The sequence below is a fragment of the Oreochromis aureus genome, linkage group 8 (assembly GCF_013358895.1).
Source record: "Oreochromis aureus strain Israel breed Guangdong linkage group 8, ZZ_aureus, whole genome shotgun sequence".
Lineage (NCBI taxonomy): Eukaryota > Metazoa > Chordata > Actinopteri > Cichliformes > Cichlidae > Oreochromis > Oreochromis aureus.
This window is the reverse complement of record NC_052949.1, coordinates 4796623-4819991: the sequence shown is the minus strand read 5'-3', so window position 1 is coordinate 4819991 and position 23369 is coordinate 4796623. Positions and strand designations below refer to the sequence as shown.

Sequence of the window (23369 nt, the reverse complement as noted above, 5' to 3'; positions counted from 1 at the left end):
GAGAAGTTGGGGGTAGACCCAGCCAAGTCTAGCTAGCTCGCTAACAAAGAAAAAGGAGGAACCTACCACGTGACGAGGTTGCACTATCCGAGGGAATTTCGGCAACAATCCCCTGCAGTTTCTGGTGGAAAAAAAATCCAAGGGTGCTAACACGCACAGACACGCACAAAAGGTGGCGCGTTGACTCGATCACTGAGCCATCAATTAATATCCAAAAAATAATAAATGCAACCGGAGAGCGGAGGAAAAGGGGCCCGGGTCCACAGCGCAGAGCCGCTCGGGTTCGTTCCGGATACAGCAATGGGCGAATCAACGAGCTACACCTTGCTCGCCAGCTAGCCTCGCCGAATATAAGGGCAAGGCCGCGAAACCGTCCTTTCTACTCCAAATTACTTCAAACGTAGGCGATTTCACGGCAATCCTTTACCGAAAAGTCCGATTCCCGGTGAGGAAGAGGTAATCCAGATGGTAGTTTGCCGCGAGCCGTTTTCTCTCGTTTTAGGGAGAGACGCTTAGAAAATGGCGGCTAGCTCCTCTCCCTCGGATTTGAGTCTGACAAACATAGAAGTGCTGCGCGCGCGCGTGAGTGTGTGCGTATGTGCTGAGAGCTGGTAGGCGGGAGACGTTTCTCATAGTCACCACTAGAGTAAAGGGCAGATAAGAAACGACATAAAAGCTCAAAAGAAGATCCCACAGGAGGGCATTGTCTTACAAAAAGATACCAGCGGACACACTTTTATTTTCTTGCTGTACTGGTGCCGCCGCCGTTTCTGGTTAGACACGCCATAGCTATGCTCCTACTCCAACCGTACGCGCAGAAAATGTCCCTTATGCTTCAAAGACCACCTGTGCGCCAAATATTTACGCGGAAAATCAACAATAACTAACAGGAACGAGGACTACAGCCTGGATATCCTTCTCTAAGCAGCTATTTTTTCAGGAGAGTTTGTGCAAACTGAGCCTGCGCCTCTTGTCACTTTTTAACAGGAACAGGATCGCCCACAAACACCACACCGCACTACACTACAACAAGCTTCATGAGGAGGTGCAGCCAGCGGCCACATGAAGGAGCTCTTGTCCACAGTGCTGCGTGTAATAAAATAATAAAAGCCTCACGCTGTGCGCAAACACAGCGCCAACTACCTCCAAACCAAGAACAAACGAAGCAAAAGCTACAAGGGAATCAATTTAACTCAACAGTCTTAAATATGTTTATGTTTAGTGTGAAGTGTTACTGGCCGCATGAAGGAGATCTTCCCCACAGTGCCGCGTGTAAACCTTCATATTGTGCAAAAAACAGCGCCAACTACGTCCGAACAGGCATAAATGAATTAAAACTCAGTTGACTGATGTTCACGTTAATGAGTATGTCATACTTAGCAACATGTTAGGTCAACAAGAAATAAAGCTTCTACAAAGTTTGAGTATTTTAACCCTATTATTATAAGATATCTACAGCACAAATTAGATTGTTATTACTATGCATTATAATTTATGATTTATTATCACTGCATTCTAGTGGCAGACATTTTATTTTTCACCATCTAATTTAAGCAATTTATGTCCAGAAAGTTCTGTATTTTTATGGCTGTTAAAACACTGGCTTACAAATCAGCATTTTCTTCAGAACGGGTCTTTGTTGCATTTATACTCCTATAAAATTTTATTAGCAGCAAAACAAAACAACTGCAGGAAAAAAAATATAGGAGCATGTTTAAGACTAAAAGAGTTGCTATAATATACTAAGTGTCCTACTTGTGTTTCTTTGTTTTTTTTTCTCCAAATGTTGCCTAATAGATTTAAAAATAGTGACTTTTTATTAAATGTTTTTAATAAAAGATAAAGCATTTGGGAGGGCTTGGATCCCAGGAAGTCTCTGTTATTACAGAAAACTGATTCTGAGGGGATCAGACCAAAACTTTTTTCACATCTGACAGATTTTAAATGAAAAGACCATCATATGGATGGGTGACAAATTAAAGGAAAAATACAAATCCCTGACCTCATTAATGAGGGGGGATGTGGTGGCTGGGAAGGTGTGTGTGTGTGTGTGTGTGTGTGTGTTGGGGGGTGGGGGGCTAACACAGTTATCATCTTAATCAGTTTTTTACATGTAAGCACAAGCTAAACTCAATCTCATCAGTGTTTTGTCTCCGTGCAGCGTTTTAAGTTCAAATGCTATCAATTCTTTTTAAGGCTTCAAAATTGGCCTTTGGAGGGCAGCCTCACATGCAAGCATGACTGCCCCACATTTAGTAGGAATTTTCCTAAAAATGAAAAAATACTGACACCCACCAAAGAGCTTCTATTTTTTTAAAGAAGATTTTTGCAAGAGGTTTAATGAACTCAAGCTTGTTTCTTAGATGGCCATATATAACATAACAGAGACTACTTCCCCTTAGCTAAATGTACATCAGTCATGCTTATGGGTGTAGTCAAACCCAACAGAGGCCCCTTTTGAACTAGGAAAACCCCTCTGCATTACCTTAATTAGTGATACTCAAGCCCCTCTTTTTAAAATAATAATATTTGTATTGTATTTTATTGTTATTATTTTGCTTTTCCTTTTTAAAAAAAATGGATAGTAATAGTGAAGAAAGACAGGAGTCGGCAGGTCAGACTTGAACCCGGGCAGCTGCTTTCTGCTTTCAAAAGCTTTTACAATTTCAGGTAAGATTTAAACAGGTATATATCTGATCAAATAGGTAAACAAATTTCCTCCTAAGAAAGGTTTATCTTATCTCATCTAACAAATTTTATTTGCTTCTTCTTGACCTAATTTTGCATATTGCATAATTCCTTTTCATTTTTATTTTTATTTTCAAGAGATGAAGTAGCAGCTGGGTTGAAGGCTAGCTTACTGGCTACTATTTGCAGCGATGCTGACTGAGGTCCACATCAATCGAAAAATAAACACTTAATATTTGCCGCCGAACAGCTCGTTTCTAAACGTTTACATTTTTTATCGTCATTTTGATTTTTTCTTCAAGCTTAAATGTGTGAATTGTATTTAGACTACACATTGAGATATAATTTATCACAGTGAGTATGTTAACCTAATTTTCTTCAGGTTTCATTGTTTTGTGCCCTCCTCCTTATAAATAAAGCTTGCTTTTACACTTGATGTGGATGGACTTCAAGTTACATTAGGCACAACTTTAATTGAAAAATTAATCTGCCCTGTGTTTTGTTGAAATTTTTAAAAAAGTAATATCAAATTCAAATTTCTCTTTCCAACACTGTTATTTGTTTAGTTTTTTGCTAAGGGAGGCTACATTTCTGCATCTACTCGCCCAACACTAGATGATCATGCTGTTACTCCAGTGTCTCTTGCTTGTCTGGTTTATCTTCTTTGACATTTAAATAAACAACTTTTAATAACATCCTGTGCACCAGAAGATAATCCTATAAACGACTCGTTGCACACTGACAGCCATTTTCCCACACTAAAAGAGAAATTCAACGTAGTTCTCTACTGAGAAGTGTTTTCGTCTAGAAACGGCTCCAATCGATGTCTGGGAAACTGAGCTGAGATGTTTACAAAGTTACATTATATCTTCTTTTGTCTCACTGCCATTTAAACCCATTAATAAATGAAAATGGAAAAATATGTGATTTTAGATTGTTTCAGTAACTCTGATCTCCTGATGCTTGTTAAGTAATAAGATGAATGCACCTCACTTATTCTAACAGGTCTTGCTGGTCTCTGAGCATGATCAGACTACCAGAAAGGACATGCATTGCAAACACTTCATTATCTGTGTGTCTGTGTAAATCAGAGGGAGGAAGAGAGCGATTGTTCAGAAAATTAAGGAGGAAATAATGGAGTGTTGCAGAGAGAATACATTTTTAACAAATATAACTGAATTTTAATGGTTATAGTGATAAATTTAGATGGAAAATCTGTAATTTTAGATTGGCTTTAATCTCTGATCATTTCTGAATTTTCTTTTCTTTTATAATAAAGAATATCATTTTCAAAAATGTTTGTTGTTTTTATAAGAATATTACACTTTTTACAAACCTAACTTTTTCAGTCAACCGGTCCCGTCACTAGTTTCATTTCTGAGAATTTCTGCATTTTTTTCTTGGAAATGTGATTGCCATTTCCTATTTATTTACCACTTTTAAAAGTGTGATTTTCACCTCCTAATATTACTTCTTCCTTTTGTTGTTGCTTTGTCTTAACCTAAAATGACCTCCGCAGGTCTTCATGGGACGTGAACTAAAAACATCACTAAAACAAAACAAACTGGCCGATCTGTGACTGTCATAACTGGCAAATACCCATCCATCCATTTGGTCCTGCTCCAGGTTACAGCTGATGCAAAGATGTCTCAACTTCCTTGTGCTCCTCCTAGGCAATCCCTGCAGACTTCAAGGGATTCCCACACTTCCAGGGATATGTAATCCATCCCACTTGACCAAAATACATCCACAGGGACAAGTCCACAGAGTATCCTAATCAGATGCTCTTCACTCGGGTCCTCAAAATCCAGGCTACTTATATCCCTGATGTGATCTTTTCTCCAAAGCCATAGGGTGGCTGCAGCACCCCCTGGCTTTAAAATAAAGATAAATGCATATAACAATTATACCTTTAACTCCATTGTCGATGAACTCCATTCACTAATCCAAGGGATCATTTTTCCGGTTTCCACACATGAAAACATGACACCTAAAATGAAACAAAACAAACAAACAAACAAAAAATAAGATCACATGAATCGTATTTAAAAATTTCAGACAATACATTTAACTATGACGGCGTAGTAGGAAAAGATACAGGGTTAGGTGATGTACGAGCCTCTAACTCTTGTGGAATTTTTTGTTTGTACATGTTGCAAGTTATAGCTGCTCCCTTATTCACAAGGCCCTTGTTGGGCCATGTTGTTGATTTGGCAGATTTTACTTTTTATTTTACTTCAGTTCTTATGCTAGATGCCAATCCTGATGCTATAGAGAAAGAAAATTGGAACTGGCAAAAAAAATTCCATAAATCAATCGATATCAGCACATTACACTAACTAAAAAAAGTTGTAAATTAACGAGAAAAAAAATGGGGCAAAATTTTGAGGAAAAAAATGGCAAACTTGCAGGGGAAAAAACTGTGGAACTTTGGAAAATTGCCCAGTAAAAAATGGACAGAACAACCCTTAAAATTTGGGGCAATTTAACACAAAGAACAGCTAATTTACACGACAAACGTGTGGCTAATTTCTGAGGAAAAAAAAAATGCAAATTAAAGAAGGAAAAAAGGGATATTCACAAAAAAAAAACCTGTAGAAAGTTTAATAGAAAAGCAACGGAGAATTAGGATTAATTTGCAAATCTGGGACAATTAAAAAAAATGTAACAAACAAACAAAACGGAAAAATGAAAACAATGCCAGAATTATATGAAAAACAAGGCGCAGTGTAAGTAAAAAAAAACAAATAGATATAAAATTGGCACTGTATGAGAGCGAAGCAGGACGTATGTATGTATACATGACGTTTTTCAGTGCTGTACACTGTTGAGGGTCCGTGCACTCCTCCCATCGCCTGCTGCACGTAGACCTGCGCTGCAGCGTAGTGAAAATGAGTTTGTAGCTTGTTGTCTGCCTTAACAACATACTTGGAAGGAGGTGTTATTGGTCTTTTATTACAAGGAGTTCAAATTTCTGATTTTTTTTTCAAGCTTAATGTTCAAAAGTGAAGCAAAGTCGCTCATTGACTAAAAATAAACACTATTTCTCCTATTTTTCTCGTTAATGCGCGACTTAAATCTCGGAATTTGAGCGTTTTTTTCTGAATTATACCATCTTCGCCCACCCCCTATTTTTTTTTTCTAGGACTCGGTCTTAAGTAGCGTCTCCCCAGCTGTTTATTTTTATTTATTATTTATTTATTTATTTATCTGAATGTCCTGCTGCCACGCTAACGCTAGCTAAAGCTAACATCCACTAACGTTATCGTTGCAAATTTTTATAATGAAAAAGTTTTAAATGTCGCCTAATGTCAGCACAGCGGTGTAGAAATTTAAACGTAAGTTTACAAAAAAGCGGCTCCATCACTGAACGCTGTGTGAAGGAATGCGCCACTGGAGATTTATGCCATAATCAAACAGTAGTTTCTCCAGTTGCGGAGCTAACAGGCTAATGTTTGGAACTCCCAGGCTGCCAGATAGCAGCCAGCTGAGCTAGCAAGAGATGCTAACGCTCGCTAGCTTGTTTGCTTCCCGATCCCACTCTGACTTCTCAATGACTGCTGCACGTTTAGCAGAAAAGTGCGCTTAAAAACTCCGCCAGCTCAAGCCAAACAACCGGGGGCTTAACGGAATGTGTGTTTTTTTCCTGTCAAGCGGAGCGTTCATTTATTTTAAGAAAATAACAAGACAAAATCTTACTTACCTGCTTGTCCTGTTACTAACCGTTTACGACTCCATAATACCAGCCCCCCCTGCGCTGCTATTGGTCGAGAGTCCAGTTCGAGGCTTTCTATTGGCTCCTGCAGATGTCAGTCTTTGCAAATGCCCGTACAGCGGAAATGTGGACGAAAGTTCATAGCATGAAACTTCATTATCCCAAAATATATTGTTTTTATTTGAAAATGTTTCACAACTTACCCGTCATTTATGAAGCACACCTTTTACTGCGCCATTACACGACTGTTCTCACTCAAATTAACTACACTGTCTCCCATTTTGATGCTTTGTTTTTGGGGACTACTGCTTAGAAATGAGCCACTGGTTTTCACTGCACAATAAAAAACCGCAAACATAAAGCTAATGGCAGCGCATGAGTTTGTTTACTATATTCTGTTGCATCGTATTTTTAAGCAGATAAGAGCTGGCGGGGTGATATTTCACCGGTGAAAGGCACAATAGCGGGTAAATCCCTCACAAGAATGGAGATTCACTTGAAGCTGCTGATGCTTACTTGCAGGCAACGGAGACAGGATGGGTGGATATATAAGTCAGTGAGGCAGCATTGTGCTGGCTGCATGAAAATCCAGCGGTTAGCATTGCAGAGGGACAAACTGTGGGGCTGTGTCAGTAAAGCTTAAACCTGACCTTTCTCAGGTACGTGCAGGGGGAGTGAAAATGACTCAGGAGCAGAGGCCTGGCTGAGGGTGAAGCCTTTTCAACATTTAGAGCAGGGGTGTCAAACTCATCTTAGCCCAGCAGCCACATGCAGCCCAGTTTGATCTCAAGCGAGCCAGACCAGTAAAACCACTGACAAGTTTCCCCTTTCTTTAAGCGTGAAGAAGCAGACTTTGAGCGCAGTCACCTGGGCAAGATTTTAAAAAGCTGAAACCATAAGAGTTAAGCAGGTCGCCATACCCCACTCTATTAAAAACGACCACAAAAGGCAATTTTTAAAAGAATAAATGCAAAAATAAAAATATATCCAAGTTACTCCGCATTCAGTGAGTACAGTGTAATTACATGTGCGTTACAATTTGCAAATCACCTTGGAAAAAACTTCACATCTGGAGTTTTTGTAAGTACACCGCTTCAGTATTTTACAGTTTTGTGGTTCAAACAACTTGAAAAACGTACCTTTTCATGCATTTTCATTTCTGTGTAGTCAGGCGAGCATCACCACATTTTACTGAAAAACTGCAGTTGTTAATGAATTCACAGTGGGACCAGTGGGACCATTTGGCAGCTGGTTCTGGCCCCTGGGCCACATGTTTAACCACTGCACTGTATGAACTTTCTAAGCATCCTTTTCTCCTCTTTTTTTAATTCAAATGTTACCATTTACATTTAGAAAAATGCATCTTTTGAGGAGGTATTTGAGGCTTTTCGCATTGCCAAGGCTTTTCATTCCTCAGCTGCTGAATTGATATATGGCTATCTTCTACGCCTCTTACACTGCACTGAATTTAAATATGAATTTCTATTCAAGCCAGTAAATTAATAATCTGGCTCCGAATGTGAGGCAGACCTTAGCCAACATCAGTGCTCGACCTCACTGTTGTTGGTAAAAGAGAAATATCTGGAATATTGTGTGCTCATTGATGGTCATGTGGTCAAAACTTCAGGGACACACATGCTTCACTTATCTACACATCTATGAGATGCGTCTGTTATTCTGAAACCAAATACATCTACAGCATGAGGGTAAAAATTAACTCCCTACAGACCAAAACTGTGGGCCTGACCCAGAAAATCCTTTAATAAAAAAGTGCACCTGTCCAAATTTAAGAAGCTGGAATCCTGACCAGAGTGCAAGACCTCCTTTACCCTTCTCCCTTGAAAATTTGACATAATATTACCAGGCATTATTTTCTTGTTAATTTTTTTTTTCTTGTAACAAATGAAAAGGTGCAATTTCAGCTGAGCATTCACTGAGTTTGCTGTCATCACATGGAGACATACATTAAACTTTAGAATGAATACAACACTACTTGATGTCTTTATGACTCAAAAAACGTGTCTACATCTAGAAACACTTTTGACTTTCCATAAATTTTGACACTTAAGTAGTAGTGGAAAGCCATTCAGTGGTCCAATTTTGGCAGGCATGAAAAGGATGAAGATTGGAAAGGTGGCTGGTCCAGATGACATACTTCTGTAGGTATGGGGATGTCTAGGAGAGAGGGCAGTGGACATTTTAACCAGGATGTTTAAGGAATGAGGATGAGCGTACTGGTACTGATTTTTAAAAACAAGGACGATGTGCAGAGCTGTAGGACCTGCAGAGGGAGGAAGTTGATGAACCATACCATGAAGATACAGGAAAGAGTTGATGAAGCTAAGTTAAGAAGAAAGGTGATGATGGAGAAGTATAGAGAAGGTCAGAAGGAGCTTCACTGGGTGAATGAGTGAGAGACAGGTGTAACAGTGCAGTTGCTGGAAGCAGAGGTAGTGATGGTGGATAAGTTTAAATACCTGAGGTCAACCATCTAAAGCACAAGGGAGGTGACGAGGAGAGTGCAGGCAGGGTGGGTTGGGTGGAGGATGGGTGTTAGGGGTGATTTGTGCCAGAAGGAGCAAGAGTGAAAGGGAATGTTTACAACATGGTAGCAAGACAAGCAGCGATGCATAGTTTGGAGACAGTGGCACTGACAAAAAGACTGGAGGCCGAGCTGATGTTAAGATTTTCTTTGAGAGGGAGCAGGATGGACAAGATTAGTAATGAGTACATCAGAGGGACAGCTCAGGTCGAGCAGTTTGAGACAACGTTAGAGAGCCAAGGCTGAGAAGGGCTGGACATGTGCAGAGGATGGAGAGTGGATATAGTGGAGAAAGGATGTTGAAGATAGAGCTGCCAGGCAGGAGGAGAAGAGGAAGACCTCAAGGGAAGTTAATGGATGTTGTGAAGGAAGACATGAAGAAAGGTCACAGAGGACGATGGTAGGGATAGGGTGGGATGTAAGCAGAGGATCTGCTGTGGTGATTCCTAAAGGAAGTACCTGAAAGAAGAAGAAGAAGAAGGAGAAGTAGAAGAAGAAGAAGAAGAAGAAGAAGAAGAGGGCCTGTTCTGAGCCCCGTGTTGGATGTTTGACAGCCTGGATATATTACAGGGCAGTCAAATTTCTTGAAATCATCCACCAAATTTTAAACAGGACCTTACGTGGACTTCACTGCACTATGAAAACACTTTATTATTCACATGACATGTTCACATTTTCCAGCTGCATTATCATTGTTTTCATCTTTTTCACCTTTTCAGTTTTCTCAATTCTTGCTTTTCTTGTCTTTTCTGCAACCTTTCCACCTTCATTTCAGCTCATCCTTCCACCCAGCTTCACATACACACTTTTAGATTATGTACAGTGGCACAAGAAGTTCATGTTTTACTTATTATTATTTATCACATCCTTTATTTGTGCAGTAGATTTTTCAAAAGATATGCCGACAAGAGGGCAGCTGAGATTATAACAACTATAAACTTAAACAATCAGATAAATACAGTGTTAACATCATTTCAACAGGGTTAAAACAGATAAACAAATAAAGAAACTTCAGTAAAACTTTATCATCAGATCAATAAATAAACTCGTATGTGTGAGTGCTGTACTGATTTTAAATCAGTCTAAGGTTTACATATAGACGTACAGGAATGACCGTTTAGTGGCTGCATACAGAGAACAGTGGTGGTCTACCAGACTGCTTTAGCCAGTAATAAAACAAACAAGTGCATAAAGTCCAGTTTGATTTAAATGGGTCACATAAATAAACCTGTTTAATAAAAATATGTTCCTCCAAATAATGTATTAGTAAGTGGGCTGGTTCTTGTAGAGCAATTTTCTATTCTACTCAAGTTCTCAAAGTGATTTATACAACTGACCTCATTCGCCCATTACCACAAGCTTTTCTCATTAACATTCACACCCAGGGGTTCACTTGCATCAGTATTACATCCAAGGATACTTTGGTACAGGGATACAGGAATCAAACCATGAGCTCTACGGCCTGAGCCACAGCCACCCACCAAAAAAAAAAAAAATCATTTTCATAAAGTGCAAGTTACAGTAATTCAGTAAAGGAAGAACAGCTGAAGAAATCAAGTGTTTCTTCACTTGGTGATAGAAACAGGAAACCTAATAGGAGGCTGTCACAAAATGTTTTTGTTTTGACATTTAAATGGTTTGGGTGTCTGTCTATCTGCATTTAACACCAACTTAAGTAGTGTTAACTGAGAATTAACACCATTAGTCTTCAGGATACCGTTATCATAATGCTCTGGGCTGAGGAGCATATTTCAGTTAATCCTCTGGAAAGTTCATTTTCTTTACCTCATTTTACCATCGGTGGTTCATCTGATGTGTTGGCCTCATAGGAATATGTAAATGTAGTTATAGGGAAACAACACTAGATGGCGCTGAGATATCACACACATCACCTGACTGAAGCTGGGCCCTGTAAAACTGTCACTCAGATATTCACTATGCACAAATGTGCTACTTTTAATTTGCTTTTATAATCAGCATCCAAGCATATAATGCCTGACTGCATGCATGGCGAGTCTTAAACATGTATAGGGGGATGGAATTCAGTTCTGTTACATTTTTATGTCATTGAAACTGCATCTTCATTTACTTACAGCAGTTTGCAGTTATAGTTAACCACAGGAAAAATTATAAGTGCGTTCAGCTACAAAACAGCTTGATATAATCCTTTACTTAAATGTGTTTCTAAGTATTTATTGAGCTAAAAAATATTAAATTCCCACATTTTTCCTTTAAACGCCTCTTTAGGTAGATTTAACTCTGTATAATCACTTTTCTCAGACCGCTGAGCAAAATTGTTTAATATCTGCAGCATATTCTTCATTAAAAGGATATTTTCAACTATAATACTAATGAACTGAAAAATGCTGCACCAAAATCCATCTCACACCCAGAGGAGCAGTCAAAGACTCCTCACAGAAAGTCCAATTTCAGCAGTAGTACTCTTTTTTCTGCTGAATTTTAATTTGTAAATTGTAATTAGATTCTTTTTAATTTAATTTTAGAACAGTTTCCACAATTTTTCAAGCAGTAACAGAGACGTTTCCCTTTGGGGGAAGATATGAAAGTTTTTCTTGTTCTTATTCTCAATGATATTTTTAGTTTTCTCAGTGTCTGTGGATTCAGTCTGAAGGTAATGCAGGTATGAGACAGCAGACCGCTCCATCCGTGCAAAGATGAACATTATGCAAATGCTCATCTCAATACTGATAACACATCCATTCCTAAAAAAGTCACGAAAGACTAGGAAAAAATGCTGAGACTGTACTTGGCAATGCAAAACAATTAATATGAATTATGAGTTCATTGAACAACTTCAGTCTTTACTGTCGACTGTATATAAAAGATGGAGATAGCTAGCTTGACTTAACCAAAGTGAAGTGTATACAACACACCACACTCCATTAATTTATCAGATAATTCCATTAAAATGTTCAGACATGGTCACCAACAGCGCAAGCACAGTCAAAAGTTCCAGTTCGGGGGCTACAGTTAGCGTAGCACGGGCTTAGAAAGCACAGATCAGCTACAGCTAACTGCTAATGAAAGCGACCACATTCCTAACTTTAAGCCTTACTACTATCCATGTGGGTGAGTTAAAAAAACAGCCTCACAGCTATAAAGTTGTTATGAGGGGGGAAACTGTCCATGGAGGCCAAAACTGCTTTTTGCACAAGGCTGTAAACATGTTTATTTCTGCTGTAAATTTGGACATTTTAACACAGGAGTCTATGGGGACTGACTCACTTTTAGAGCAAGCCTCAAGTGGCCATTAGAGGAACTGCAGTTTTTGGCACCTGTACCTTGGCTTAGGTTTTATAGACTCTTAAAGGTTGAATTTACATTACACTGGAGTTGTTTTTAAATGCACACACAGAACCAATCAAATGTCATTCATAATTAAATTATATTGAGCTCATACATGACCTCCCTCAGTAATTTCAGTCACTAAAACAACTTGGTCATAGGAGGGTTAAAGAAATTAACTTATACATCGGTGTAAGTGTGGTTCATATTTTGACTTATTAGCAGGCGAAGTCCAAAAGCATCAGGAGTAAGGTGATTACACACAACAGGAAGCATTTTAATATTGGTCTAAGCTGAAGTCATTCACTGGAAAATGAGCTTAACAAAGTTATATTGTTTACATCTGGACTGCGGGTGCTTTTCCTAACTGTGTTATGAACTTACCTCTCATGCATATAAATGCACCACTGAGAGCCAGCTGTCATGACAGCTGGCTCTAATGGGACAAAGCTCCCTGGGTCATCTGGGTAACGTACACTTTTGTTTTCCTTTAAGATGCAAGATGACTAAACTCTTCACATTCCAATACGGCAAACAGTGTCTGACATCATTTATCCAGCCTTTCACTGGAGCCATATGTGATATGATTTCACACAAATTCCAACATCTATGGAGACTTTCGAGACTCCATTTCAGTTGCTATTAAACTTCTCAAAGTCTGATTGATTTCTGGCTGCACAGAATTACCTATTGACCCGCAATCAGATTGGCACGGTTTTAAATACAGAAAGTGGCAGACATGCAGAGTTATCGATTGTCCTCCAGTTCTTTTGTTGTGAAAGGTTGAGACAGATTCCCACTTGTGCTTTTTTGAAAGTGTAGGAATTGAATATGTAAAATTATAATAAGCAAAGGTAAAAATCATAGTTTTGTTTCAGGAGAAATGAAAAAAATAACAAGAATAAAAGAATTTGGGGGTAAATTGTGGAACGAGACATTTAACCAGGTTTCAAGTTTCAAGTGTAACAACTGCCGCGGCTGCCTCTACAAAATGTCTCGTGTAGATGAGTTAGTGAAGCAAACTGATCAGCTGCCTTATCGTGTCTTGTGATACAACATACACCCTCTTTATTGCATAAGGGTGCAACCATCTCTATCTTTGCATCTGTCCACTGGCAGCCATTTCATTTTGTATCACTCCGGACAACTGTTTCAAGTTTGTGAGGGTTTTCCTTTCAGCGTCCTTATACTTACCACTGTGTTCATGTGCTTAAGAATAATAATAATAATAAATAATAATAATAATAAAATAATTTCCTTTTTTGTTCCTAAAACTGATCCTGCAGCATGATTTCACCATCTCATCTACCCAAGACGATTTGATACAACAACTTTAATCTCCACATTTCAACTTTATTCTCAATGTGATCAATAATATATTTATTTTCTTAACGTGGCCCCAATACTCCTTTGTAATTATCGGTTTACCTCCTCGGCCTCTCAGAAAGACAAAGCTGAAACCACAAATCTCTGCTCTGATGTTCTGTCTATGTGCTTTTTGGTCCCAGCAGTTCTCTCCTCTCCTCCGTGAAGGCCTGATTCACACAGTTTTCTGAGGTTGAGCTCTGGGGAGCATTGACGAGGGCTCTCATCTGAAGTGTTATTAACTGCTGATTTCTGTAACTGTGCTGAACTGTTGGTCCTCTTTTCCTGAAGCGGTCCTCGTGAGAATCACAGAGTTTGATGCCGTTTTGTACTTGAAGAAATTATCGCATTCAATTTTCTGGATGGACCTACCCTGAAGTCTTACAGTAAACATGCACTGGTGCGTGTCTTTATTTTGCTGAGTGGCTCTTGCCATAACATTGATTACTTTAGAAGTAGAACAGGGCTGTTTGCTGACTAATGCTCTAATTAAGAAGTCAAGAAATCCTGCCAGCTAATTTTTGATAAGGCTCACTTGTTAGATGGAAATATTGCAGGTGATGGATGATCTTGTGAGTCTTTGCCAGTTAAGTACAAAACCTCAACAAGTCAAACAGGGTAAACTTTGGTTTGCTGAACACTTATGCTTCCAGATCCAACGAGTTCTTCCAGGTTTGATGTTTTAATTTTATTTTAAAACTGGAAAAGCCATACACGAGTTTGCCCAAACTCATCGTTTTCTTTGCAGTCAAGCTTTTATGTCCTTTCGGACCGGCTTAATGGATGTTTGCCTTTCTATGCTCCTCAGCTGGTTTGCTGTGCATGCTGCCTATATGACCACCATGCATGACCACCATTTTTTGGAATGAGGATTTGGCTTTTTGGACTTTTTCCTGTGTCTGTTTGGAGTCTTCCTACTATGAAAGCATTACGCTGTATTTTTAATTAAAAAAATGCAATGTAATTTTAGTACAAATATGCACACTATTGCATAGAAACACCTAAAAAAAATCTCCAATAACCACTTGAGGCTGTCTCCATAGACTACCATGTTAGAATGTCAAACTTTACAGCACAAATAAACTCTCATGCACCAAGTATCCTGTAGACCTTGACTATCTTGAGTTCCTATATCTAGAGCCTGAGGGTTCTGTGTGGCCCTAGTTGGAGTCTGAGAGACTCAGATCTACTGAAGAGGAGCGGGTCAAACTATGACACAGCTCTCTCACTGGCTAATGATTTCTGACAGTTAACAAACCCCCTGATAATCCGCATTTCTAAAATATACTATGACCAAGATTTGCAAAACGGACTTAACAGACTTGAAGTCAGAAAGCTGTTTTCTCAAAGACTTCCACTTGTATTGCTTGCTTCAAAAAACCAACACGATAGGAGATAAAAATACTAAAACATGGAGACAAAAATAGTGTGAAAAATAAACAGCAAACAGTGTGGTGTCCCTAATTCTACCAACTGTCCAAAAGGTCTGTTACTCCAATATAAGTGAGTTAAATTATCTTATTTTTGTTTTAATGGTGCTAACTAGCAAGCACCGCTGTGTGTGTGATGTTCTTTCTTTAGCCTATATTGCTAACATTACTAGCATTAGCTAATAATTTAGCACTCCACCCTTAAAAAGCAACAACCTGCTACTGAGCAAAATCCTAAAGTCAAAGTTTGAAAACAGGATTTCAGAAACCAGTGTATGACATCACAGTGGCCACGTCCGTCTTTTTCATACAGTCTATAGTGGTAATGTACTTAAGTCTCATATTTCACAGAATTTATTTTGCTTTCCTGGTTTTATGCCATAAACTGTAAATTTGTGCACATGTAAGAAAAAGGCCACAACTTGTTTGCTACAACACTTTGATGCTTCTCCACATAAACAAACAGTCATTATGTAATCATGACAAGAAGTAATGAGAATAGGAAATTGAATCATGCTGGCTGTAGTTTCAAACTGCGAATATGAGTAACTCTCCCAAAGCTAGAAGCCCTGAGTGGAAGAGTGAATCCATGAGATGACAGAGTAATCGTCCCCTAAAAGCCGCTCTGCAGGCGACGACTAACCTTCCTGTTCTCTTTAAGTGTTCGCATTCAATTAAGCAATAGTGCATCATGGTGAATACTGTTAAAGTCCTTTCTTTGTGTTTTAGTGCACACACAAAGACCCCTCCCTTCTCATACCCAGAAAACGGTGAATGCTCACTTGGGCAGAAGGATCTTATTTAAAAGCCAGATTTGGGCCGTGCTCCCCTTCGAGACTCACACACAAAGCTTAAGAGGATCACACGATACTCAGGATGTGTTTTCTTTCTTTGCTTTCGTCTCGGGGGACTGTGGAGACAAATGGCTGTGTGATCCGGAGTCTCCATCGCGGGTAATGGTATCTTTTTTTTCTTTTTTTACAGACTTGTTTTCTGTAGAAAAACTGGTCTAAAAATAAATCTCTTCAATTTTTCATTCAGTCAAATGCAACACACAGTTTATTATCGCTTGACATTTTTTTTTCAAGTATGAAAATAACAATATTGAAAATAAATAACAATAAATAATAATTTGAATGACATTGTGGTTTTTCATTGACCACCGTATACGTACCACAAAACGATGAAGATTCTCTTTGCATGGTTTCTATGTTTCTTATTCCTGCTGATGTAAAACTTTTATTTTGAAAATTCCTAGCACAATTGCATGACGACTACACGTTTCTTTCGTTTTAATTTTCTCCACCACAAAAGGCTGGAATCAAGCTGAAAGCAGCTGCTCTGTTACAAGTGATGATTAGCATCATGTAAAACTCAATTACTTAAAATAATTTGACTTTTTTTTTTTTTTTATCACAACCAGAGCTCACACATCACTTACAAGGGGTAAAAAAAAAAATCATAATATTAGGGTGACAAAAAGAAAAGGTTCATATACAATTTTCTCATAAAAATGCACAGGTGCTAGGCATACTGGTATCATAGGAATGTGGACTGTGAGTTGCCGATCACATGGAAAATGTGCCCATATGATTTACAGTGTGTGGTTTGTGTTTTTGGTTTCTATTCGTGGATTTTAAAGCCCCCTCCCATCACACTCACCTGTGGTATTTATATATTTACAGGTCATCAGTAAATACAGTTACTGCAAGTGTTCAAGTCAATCGAACGCCACAGAAAGTCACGAGGTGTGAATGAGTATAAACACCACCCTGAATGGAGGAACCCTTTGCTTGCTGGTCGAGAGGCGATCTATTAAGTCTCTTTGATCAGCTGAAGAGTTTTGTTCCACAAAGACCGTCGGAGGAGGCGTGGGTCTGATTAAAACTTGTAAAACTTGATCATTTCATTTGCTTTCTATAGAGATTATTCTTTTTTTTTTTATAAACTAAATTCTGACTGATAATTTTAACTTGGTTTGCTTTCAAATGGGTGACACTTTGAGCATAGCACAGTGGACATGTAAAAGCTGCTTTACAACCCACCTTCTCTCACAGCTTTCTTGTTATTTTCGACTCAGTTAAAATCATATCTGTGGTCATTTATGTCTGTTGCTGCCACTGCCAAGCACAACACAGCGTACTCCCTGTCCCAAGCCCAGATAAATGTGGTGGGTTGCGTCAGAAAGGGCATAAAATCACAGTCAAATCAAACACGTGACTCATAAGAAGTCGGGGTCCAGGGTGGATAAATGACCACCCCTGATGCTGTTGGCTAACAGGGTGCCGGTGGAAACTGTACTTATCATTAGAAGAATCCAGCATGAAAAGGATTAGAAATAAGTACATCAGATTGAGTGGTTTGGATGGGAACTTAGTGAGGCAAGGCTGAGGCAGTCCGGACAGGGCAGCTGCCAGGCAGGACGAACAGCACAGACCGCAGCAAAGATTCACGGGTGTTGTGAGGGGGGTCATGTGACAGAGGTGGATGCTACAGAAAAAGTTAGATGGAAGCAGATGATCCACTAAAGAAGAAGAAGCTTGTACATTTGATTATCTTGTAGTTCTTATATGCATTTGTAGTATAGGCTTGTTTAATATTGTGTGTATTTAAAGTACTTGTAGCTAAATCCAGTATAAGGCATCTTTTCTCATACGAGTTCAATCCTTTTGTGCCTGGTCCCTGACAAGTAAAAAATATTACAACTAACTAACTTACAAGCATTAAAGGAACTGCTGAACATGTGGTCCACTCATTCTCACTGCACAGTTTTTATACTTTGTGAAAGTCTCTGCAGTAAAAGGACCACTAAGGCAGAATCTTTCCAACCGAAGAATTGATTGGTTGCAAAGTGGCTTGCAGATTCACAGCAACTACATGCAGGCTGAAGGAGTGAAACTGTGGGCTCTGAGAGGTTTAACCAACAGGATGTGTAAAAGAAAACCATGCGGGCTGCCGCAGAGACTTTAATCACTTCATGACCTGAACTAACACTACGCTTAATTTGATTTAAAGCGCCACAAATTAAATGTATTGTGTGTCAAACTAATGTGAAACATACTGTCACTCACACTGGTCCTGTGGGTTCTACATCGCTGAAAAACTCTTGTTGAGCAACTTTCGGGTCATAGTTTTGGGCTTTAAATATTCTGATTCTTTTGGTTTTTCTGTTTCTTTCAGCTGTAAACAAACAGAGTTGGTGAACACAGTGAAGCATTTAGTAGCTGCTTCTCTTATGCTTAGACTTATGTTTTTCTAGAGGTAAGTGCCAGAGAGAAAATATAAATAGTTTCACAGGTATTATACTTATTATTTCTCAATTAAATAATTAAACATTTGATCTTTTGAAAGTGGGTTAATTTTAAAAAGCCATGTTCCTAGCTTAAACGTTCAAACGTCTTTCTTATGTTTCCAAACAAAGCCAACCCTTTTTCATCTAGAATTGAATGTATGTTGCCACATTAACTTTATATTGTTAATATTGTTTTTCTGCCCACAAAGGTTTATTCTTTCTAGGTAAATTTAGTTTGGATAAAATGATGTGAATATGTGAGAAACATGCATCGTTGCTCTGAGTGTGTGTGTATGGACAACAAAATATGCCATGTGTGCACTTTCTGAGTACACACGTATCCAAACTGGTTTGGCTTCAAGATGGTCCAAAACCAGTGTGCCAGGAGTAAAATCACAGCCAAAGAGACACCCAAGAGTCCCAATGAGTCTGAAGCTGAACCAGATCTACATCGTAGCCAAATTCAGGTCATCACACGTGATTCAGAGATGGTCCGAATGCAGCCAACTTCTCAGGCCAAAGTAGGTCAAATCGGCACAAAAAAACCTCTGCCAATTATTACTGAGGCAGATCTGCAGGCGCAGAGACGGGCACCATGAATTATCAGTAAGATAAATTAGGAGAAAGGCTACACGTCTCTGTAGCTGAATAGAAACCATTGTTACAGGTTAGAATAAAAGAAAATTCCAACTAAATGTTGTGTCAGCATTTGATAACCACACACAGTCATAGCAGACAATCACCTTGAGATGCTTGAGTGATGATTTTCCTCTGTTTGGGATCAGATTGAAATGGTCTGTAGGGATGTTCTGACCATATTTTGCCCCAATGTGAGCTAGAGCCAGGAAGTGATTAGCCTTACTTGGCACAGCAGCTGTAGTCAAAGGGGCAAAGGCTAGCTATATATAGAAATATGCACTTATGAAGCTGAATGGAATTCGCTTATCCAGCAGATTTTTATCACGTGCCATTTCAGTCCAGGGTTTTATTATAGGGGCAGCTGAAGGCTGGACAGCTAACCCTGCAATTAATTCAGTTAGATTAAATCCTCCTATATAGCGCCAGTTCACAGAAACAGTCGTCTCAAGGTTCTTTTCACTGAGCGTGAAGTGCTCTATTGGGATAATGCAGTGCTCAGAGGACTTTAAGATATGATGGGGCCTGATCATCCAGGACTTGAGGAGGAGGATTTTAAATTCAATTAGTGGACATACCTCCATCACCTCAACCACAGCCACTCTAAACCGCCCTAATTATTGCGTATCCACCCGCCTGTTTAATCTGTACATCAATAGAAACATAAACATGATAGCTTGTGCTTTAAGCGAGAGTTATGCCATGTAATTATTCTGGAGTAAAAGGCTATTTCCTCCACTTTCACTCTTTGTGCTCGACTAACACGTCACCTGAGCTGAGAAAGGAGACGAATGATGTGAGACTAACTGACACTGACCTTAAACCTCAGGTAGCTGAGATACTTTAGCCACTAAAGTGACTGAGGAGGGTCATTTATGACCCCATTAGATTTTATACTGGAATAAATTGTTTTAAAGGCTAGATTATATCTTTATAATATCATACTACGTTTCCTTTATCTATGACCAATATTCTAAAGTATTAAGAGGTAAGAAATTATGGGAGTTAACCTCAATTTTCTCCATCAGCTGAGCTGTTTTCATTGCCATGTTGGGCTTCTGCAGCACTAAATCACGCCGCTCTTAGTCTGTTACTGTCACAATGCAGCGATTAAAGGTGGAAAATGTAAACAGAAGACAAAAACTACCATCCCAGTGGGCCACTTCTTACAGAAAACAATTAAAGTTGTCACAGAAATATACACGTAGGGTCATAAATGTCCCCAGTGGGTCACTTGGAGGTTACTCAAAGCCGTAAAAGCTGTAAATGTGTCTGTTTTTTCTGGAACAAAACTCTTCAGGTAGGAATTATGGAATGTGTTTAACCTTCCTGGAAAGTCGATGAAAGCAGCACGAACGCAACGAGCTGAGAACAGAGGAAGAAAGCACAACATCAAATAAACAAACACCAGAACCAGACAGCTGCTTGAGAGAAAAATAAAAACTTAAAATAAAATCTCAGGATAAACAACGACTTAGTCACTGGCCCCTGTTAGCACATGACTCCGCTGAGATGGAATCCAGCTCGGTGCAGTCCAGGAGCATAAATCCTCAATCGTGATGGCAATGTTAGCAAAAACAAAGTGCCAGCGGGGAAACGACAGACAATTAAACAAGTGCTGTACATTCAAACTCCAGTACACACTCATCAGCTTGGTCACGTGCATCTTTTTGATCCACTAACCTCCCATTTTCACAAACACTGCAATGTCCTCTCCCGCCCGTACCCATCCATTTTCTCCTGAAAGTCTGTGTAATGTCCCTCCTGAGGTTTAGGAGACTGATGCAGCCTCTCTCTAGATCTCTAGCCGCAGAAAGTGTTTTAGTGTTACTCCAGTGATGTGGCAGAAAAGGATGACAATGACAGCTGGAGGTTTCTCCCAAAGCGCGCGCATGTAGGACGAAGCTGGTTTCCTCTTTCATAGCGACGTGGACTGCTTGATGCTGTGAAAGCTGACCCGTGAAGGTGAAGTTGGGATGGACATGGCCTGGGTCATCCTGGCTCGGATCGAGTGCTGCTCCTGCCATCGGTGGAAGCGCTTCCTCACGGCTGAGCGCACCTGTCAACAACAACACCGACAACAATAAGCTCGAGGAATTAAAGAAAACAAAGAATGATTATCTGTCAGCCGACTGGTGGTTCGGCTGAGCTGACTTAATTCATTTACGCTCACGCTGTTTACTGAGACGCTGCCTCATGGGTCGCTCCACCTGACTTCTGCAGAATCAGCTGACTTTATTTGTATTTTACCTTCATACTGTGAATATATTCAGAGTGATAGGCCCTTTTTCTACCTTTTAATTCACCCTTAATTTTTTTCAGCACCTTTGTCAGACTTGAAAGAAAGACCCACATTCAAGAAGTGACATGAGTCAAACTGCAGTGATTTGTGGTTTCAGGATTCAGTGTTTCAGGACTGCAGCACTTTTAACAAGGTAACTGACCTCTGTGGGAGGAGTCTAAATACATGCACACACAGTACTGTGCAAAAGTCTTCAGCCACTCCCTGTTTCCTTATATTTTGTTTCCTTTTTTGTTTTGCTTTTTCACTCATTTCCAGTCTATGTGCCTGACCTTTTTAACAGGAATGTCTTTTTGTTTGTTAAGCCACTTAAATTTGATATAAATTATTTAAGGATAAAAAGCACCACTGTTGTGTCTGCACATAATAGACAACTTAGCATAGAACCAATTTAAAATTGTCAAGAAAAACAAGTGGAGGAGAAAAGAAAAAGTGACAGGCCTAAGAAAAAAACAAGAGACTATCCATAGCAGATGAACAGTATCTAAAAGTCAGATCCTTAAGAAATATAAAAAAGACCTGATAAGATCTGGACTGAAAATCAGTGGTGACAGGAATTATTGAGGGAGATTTTTGGCTAAAATCACTGCCAGTATATACAGAAGAGATCAGGAGAGAGCTGCAGCAACAGAGGTACGGCTGAGTGTCCACAGCCATCTGCAAAACACAGTGGAGACTTTGTCATGGTTTGGGACTGTATTTCGCTAGTGGTGTTGGAGATCTTGTCAAAATTGATAAAATTATGAATGCAGAAAAATAAAATCAGATTTTGATACATCATGCAACACCATATGGAAAGTTTCTGATTGGCAGCAGCTTCATTCTCCAACAAACAACGATCCCAAACACGCTGTCATTTAAAGCCTTTATAGCCTGAATCATGTAATAATCGCAAAGTTACAAAAAAATAACTAATAATTTGCATATTTGAATTTTCATTTGTGTAATATTTGCTACATCAAATATTAGGGGGGGAATTACACAATAATAACTCATGTATCAAATGTAGTGCACTTGGCTCTAAGAAACTAGAGCATACCTGGATGGAAAAGCCCAGAACCCGGACCTCAACATTATTAAAGCAGCAAACAGCAAACATCCAAAGAAGAGCTTTGCATGTCCTTCAGACGTCCTTGAGAACCATTTCTGAAGACTACTTAAAGAAATTAGCTGACTTAGGGCGAGAGGCAGGGTACACCCTGCACAGGTCGCCAGTCTGTCGCAGGGCTAGAATAATACTACTTTTTTTTTTTGCCTAATATAGGCATCTATAGGCATGTGTTTCCATGTATGTTTATATATGTGTCATTGCTACACATTTCATATTTTCCCAAAATATTAAAACAACTGTTTGACAGTACTGTGCATATACATATAGCAGTCTCTGCAATGTACAGTCACATTTATGGCCCTCAGCTCATATGTTTCATCTACTATATGGTGACAACTCGCTATAAATTATTTTAATGATGATTAAAATGGGACCCTCCACCCTCATCAATACAAAAATCAATCGCCCCATGTGTCCCATTTCTGTCCGCCTCCATAATCACAATTCTTATCTTTCCCTAAACTAAAATGTGAACCACAGAGCATTATTTTAATACACAACTTGAGACTTTACAGGGCAGACTGTCAGATAACTGACCACCATTGTGTTTCACTCGTGTCACGTGGCCCAAAGTAGGATAATTTAATCCTCTACAGATGTTTTTGCTCCAAATGTTTTCTGTTTCTCCTGTATGTGACCGTGGGTATCCTTTGTTCATCTCTTTCATTTTTTCCTCCTGCTTTTCCCTGCTACCCTCAGCCTGTAACAAAACACTAAATCAATACCCTCTGTAGGCTGCACATGCTGGTTAAGCTCCTCATTGCAGCTACAACACAGTTCATGATGAGACAGTCGTTCATCATTCAGTCGGCTATCACAGTGTGGGACGGTACCAAAGGGCAAGCAGTCAGCTGATATTACATCTACAAGCGAGTCGAGGAATAACTCGTTAGGTAATGATTGTTCTGTCAAATGACGCCGGGCTCTGAAGCTAAATCAGGTTATGATCCTGGAGGTTTACCTTTATGCCTAGTTTGTGGCT

General features: G+C 39.3%; 2 protein-coding genes across 7 annotated transcripts in view; both read right to left on the bottom strand.

Annotated features, from left to right (window-relative positions):
- Positions 1 to 6440, bottom strand: part of LOC116321243 (KAT8 regulatory NSL complex subunit 1) — a 41983-nt gene extending 35543 nt beyond the window's left edge. For 3 of the 6 annotated variants that reach the window (XM_031741032.2, XM_031741036.2, XM_031741037.2), the window contains exon 1: positions 67 to 722. The gene's annotated coding sequence lies outside the window, so the exon portion shown is untranslated. The other 3 variants (XM_031741033.2, XM_039616248.1, XM_039616249.1) reach the window with 3 other exon arrangements.
- A 9647-nt stretch (positions 6441 to 16087) lies between these two features.
- LOC116321249 (corticotropin-releasing factor receptor 1) overlaps positions 16088 to 23369 on the bottom strand; it is a 97301-nt gene continuing 90019 nt past the window's right edge. Inside the window, exon 14 of the mRNA XM_039615979.1 lies at positions 16088 to 21033. Coding sequence (XP_039471913.1) covers positions 20893 to 21033 — 141 coding nt within the window. The 3' untranslated portion in view covers positions 16088 to 20892. The remainder of the gene's footprint in view (positions 21034 to 23369) is intronic.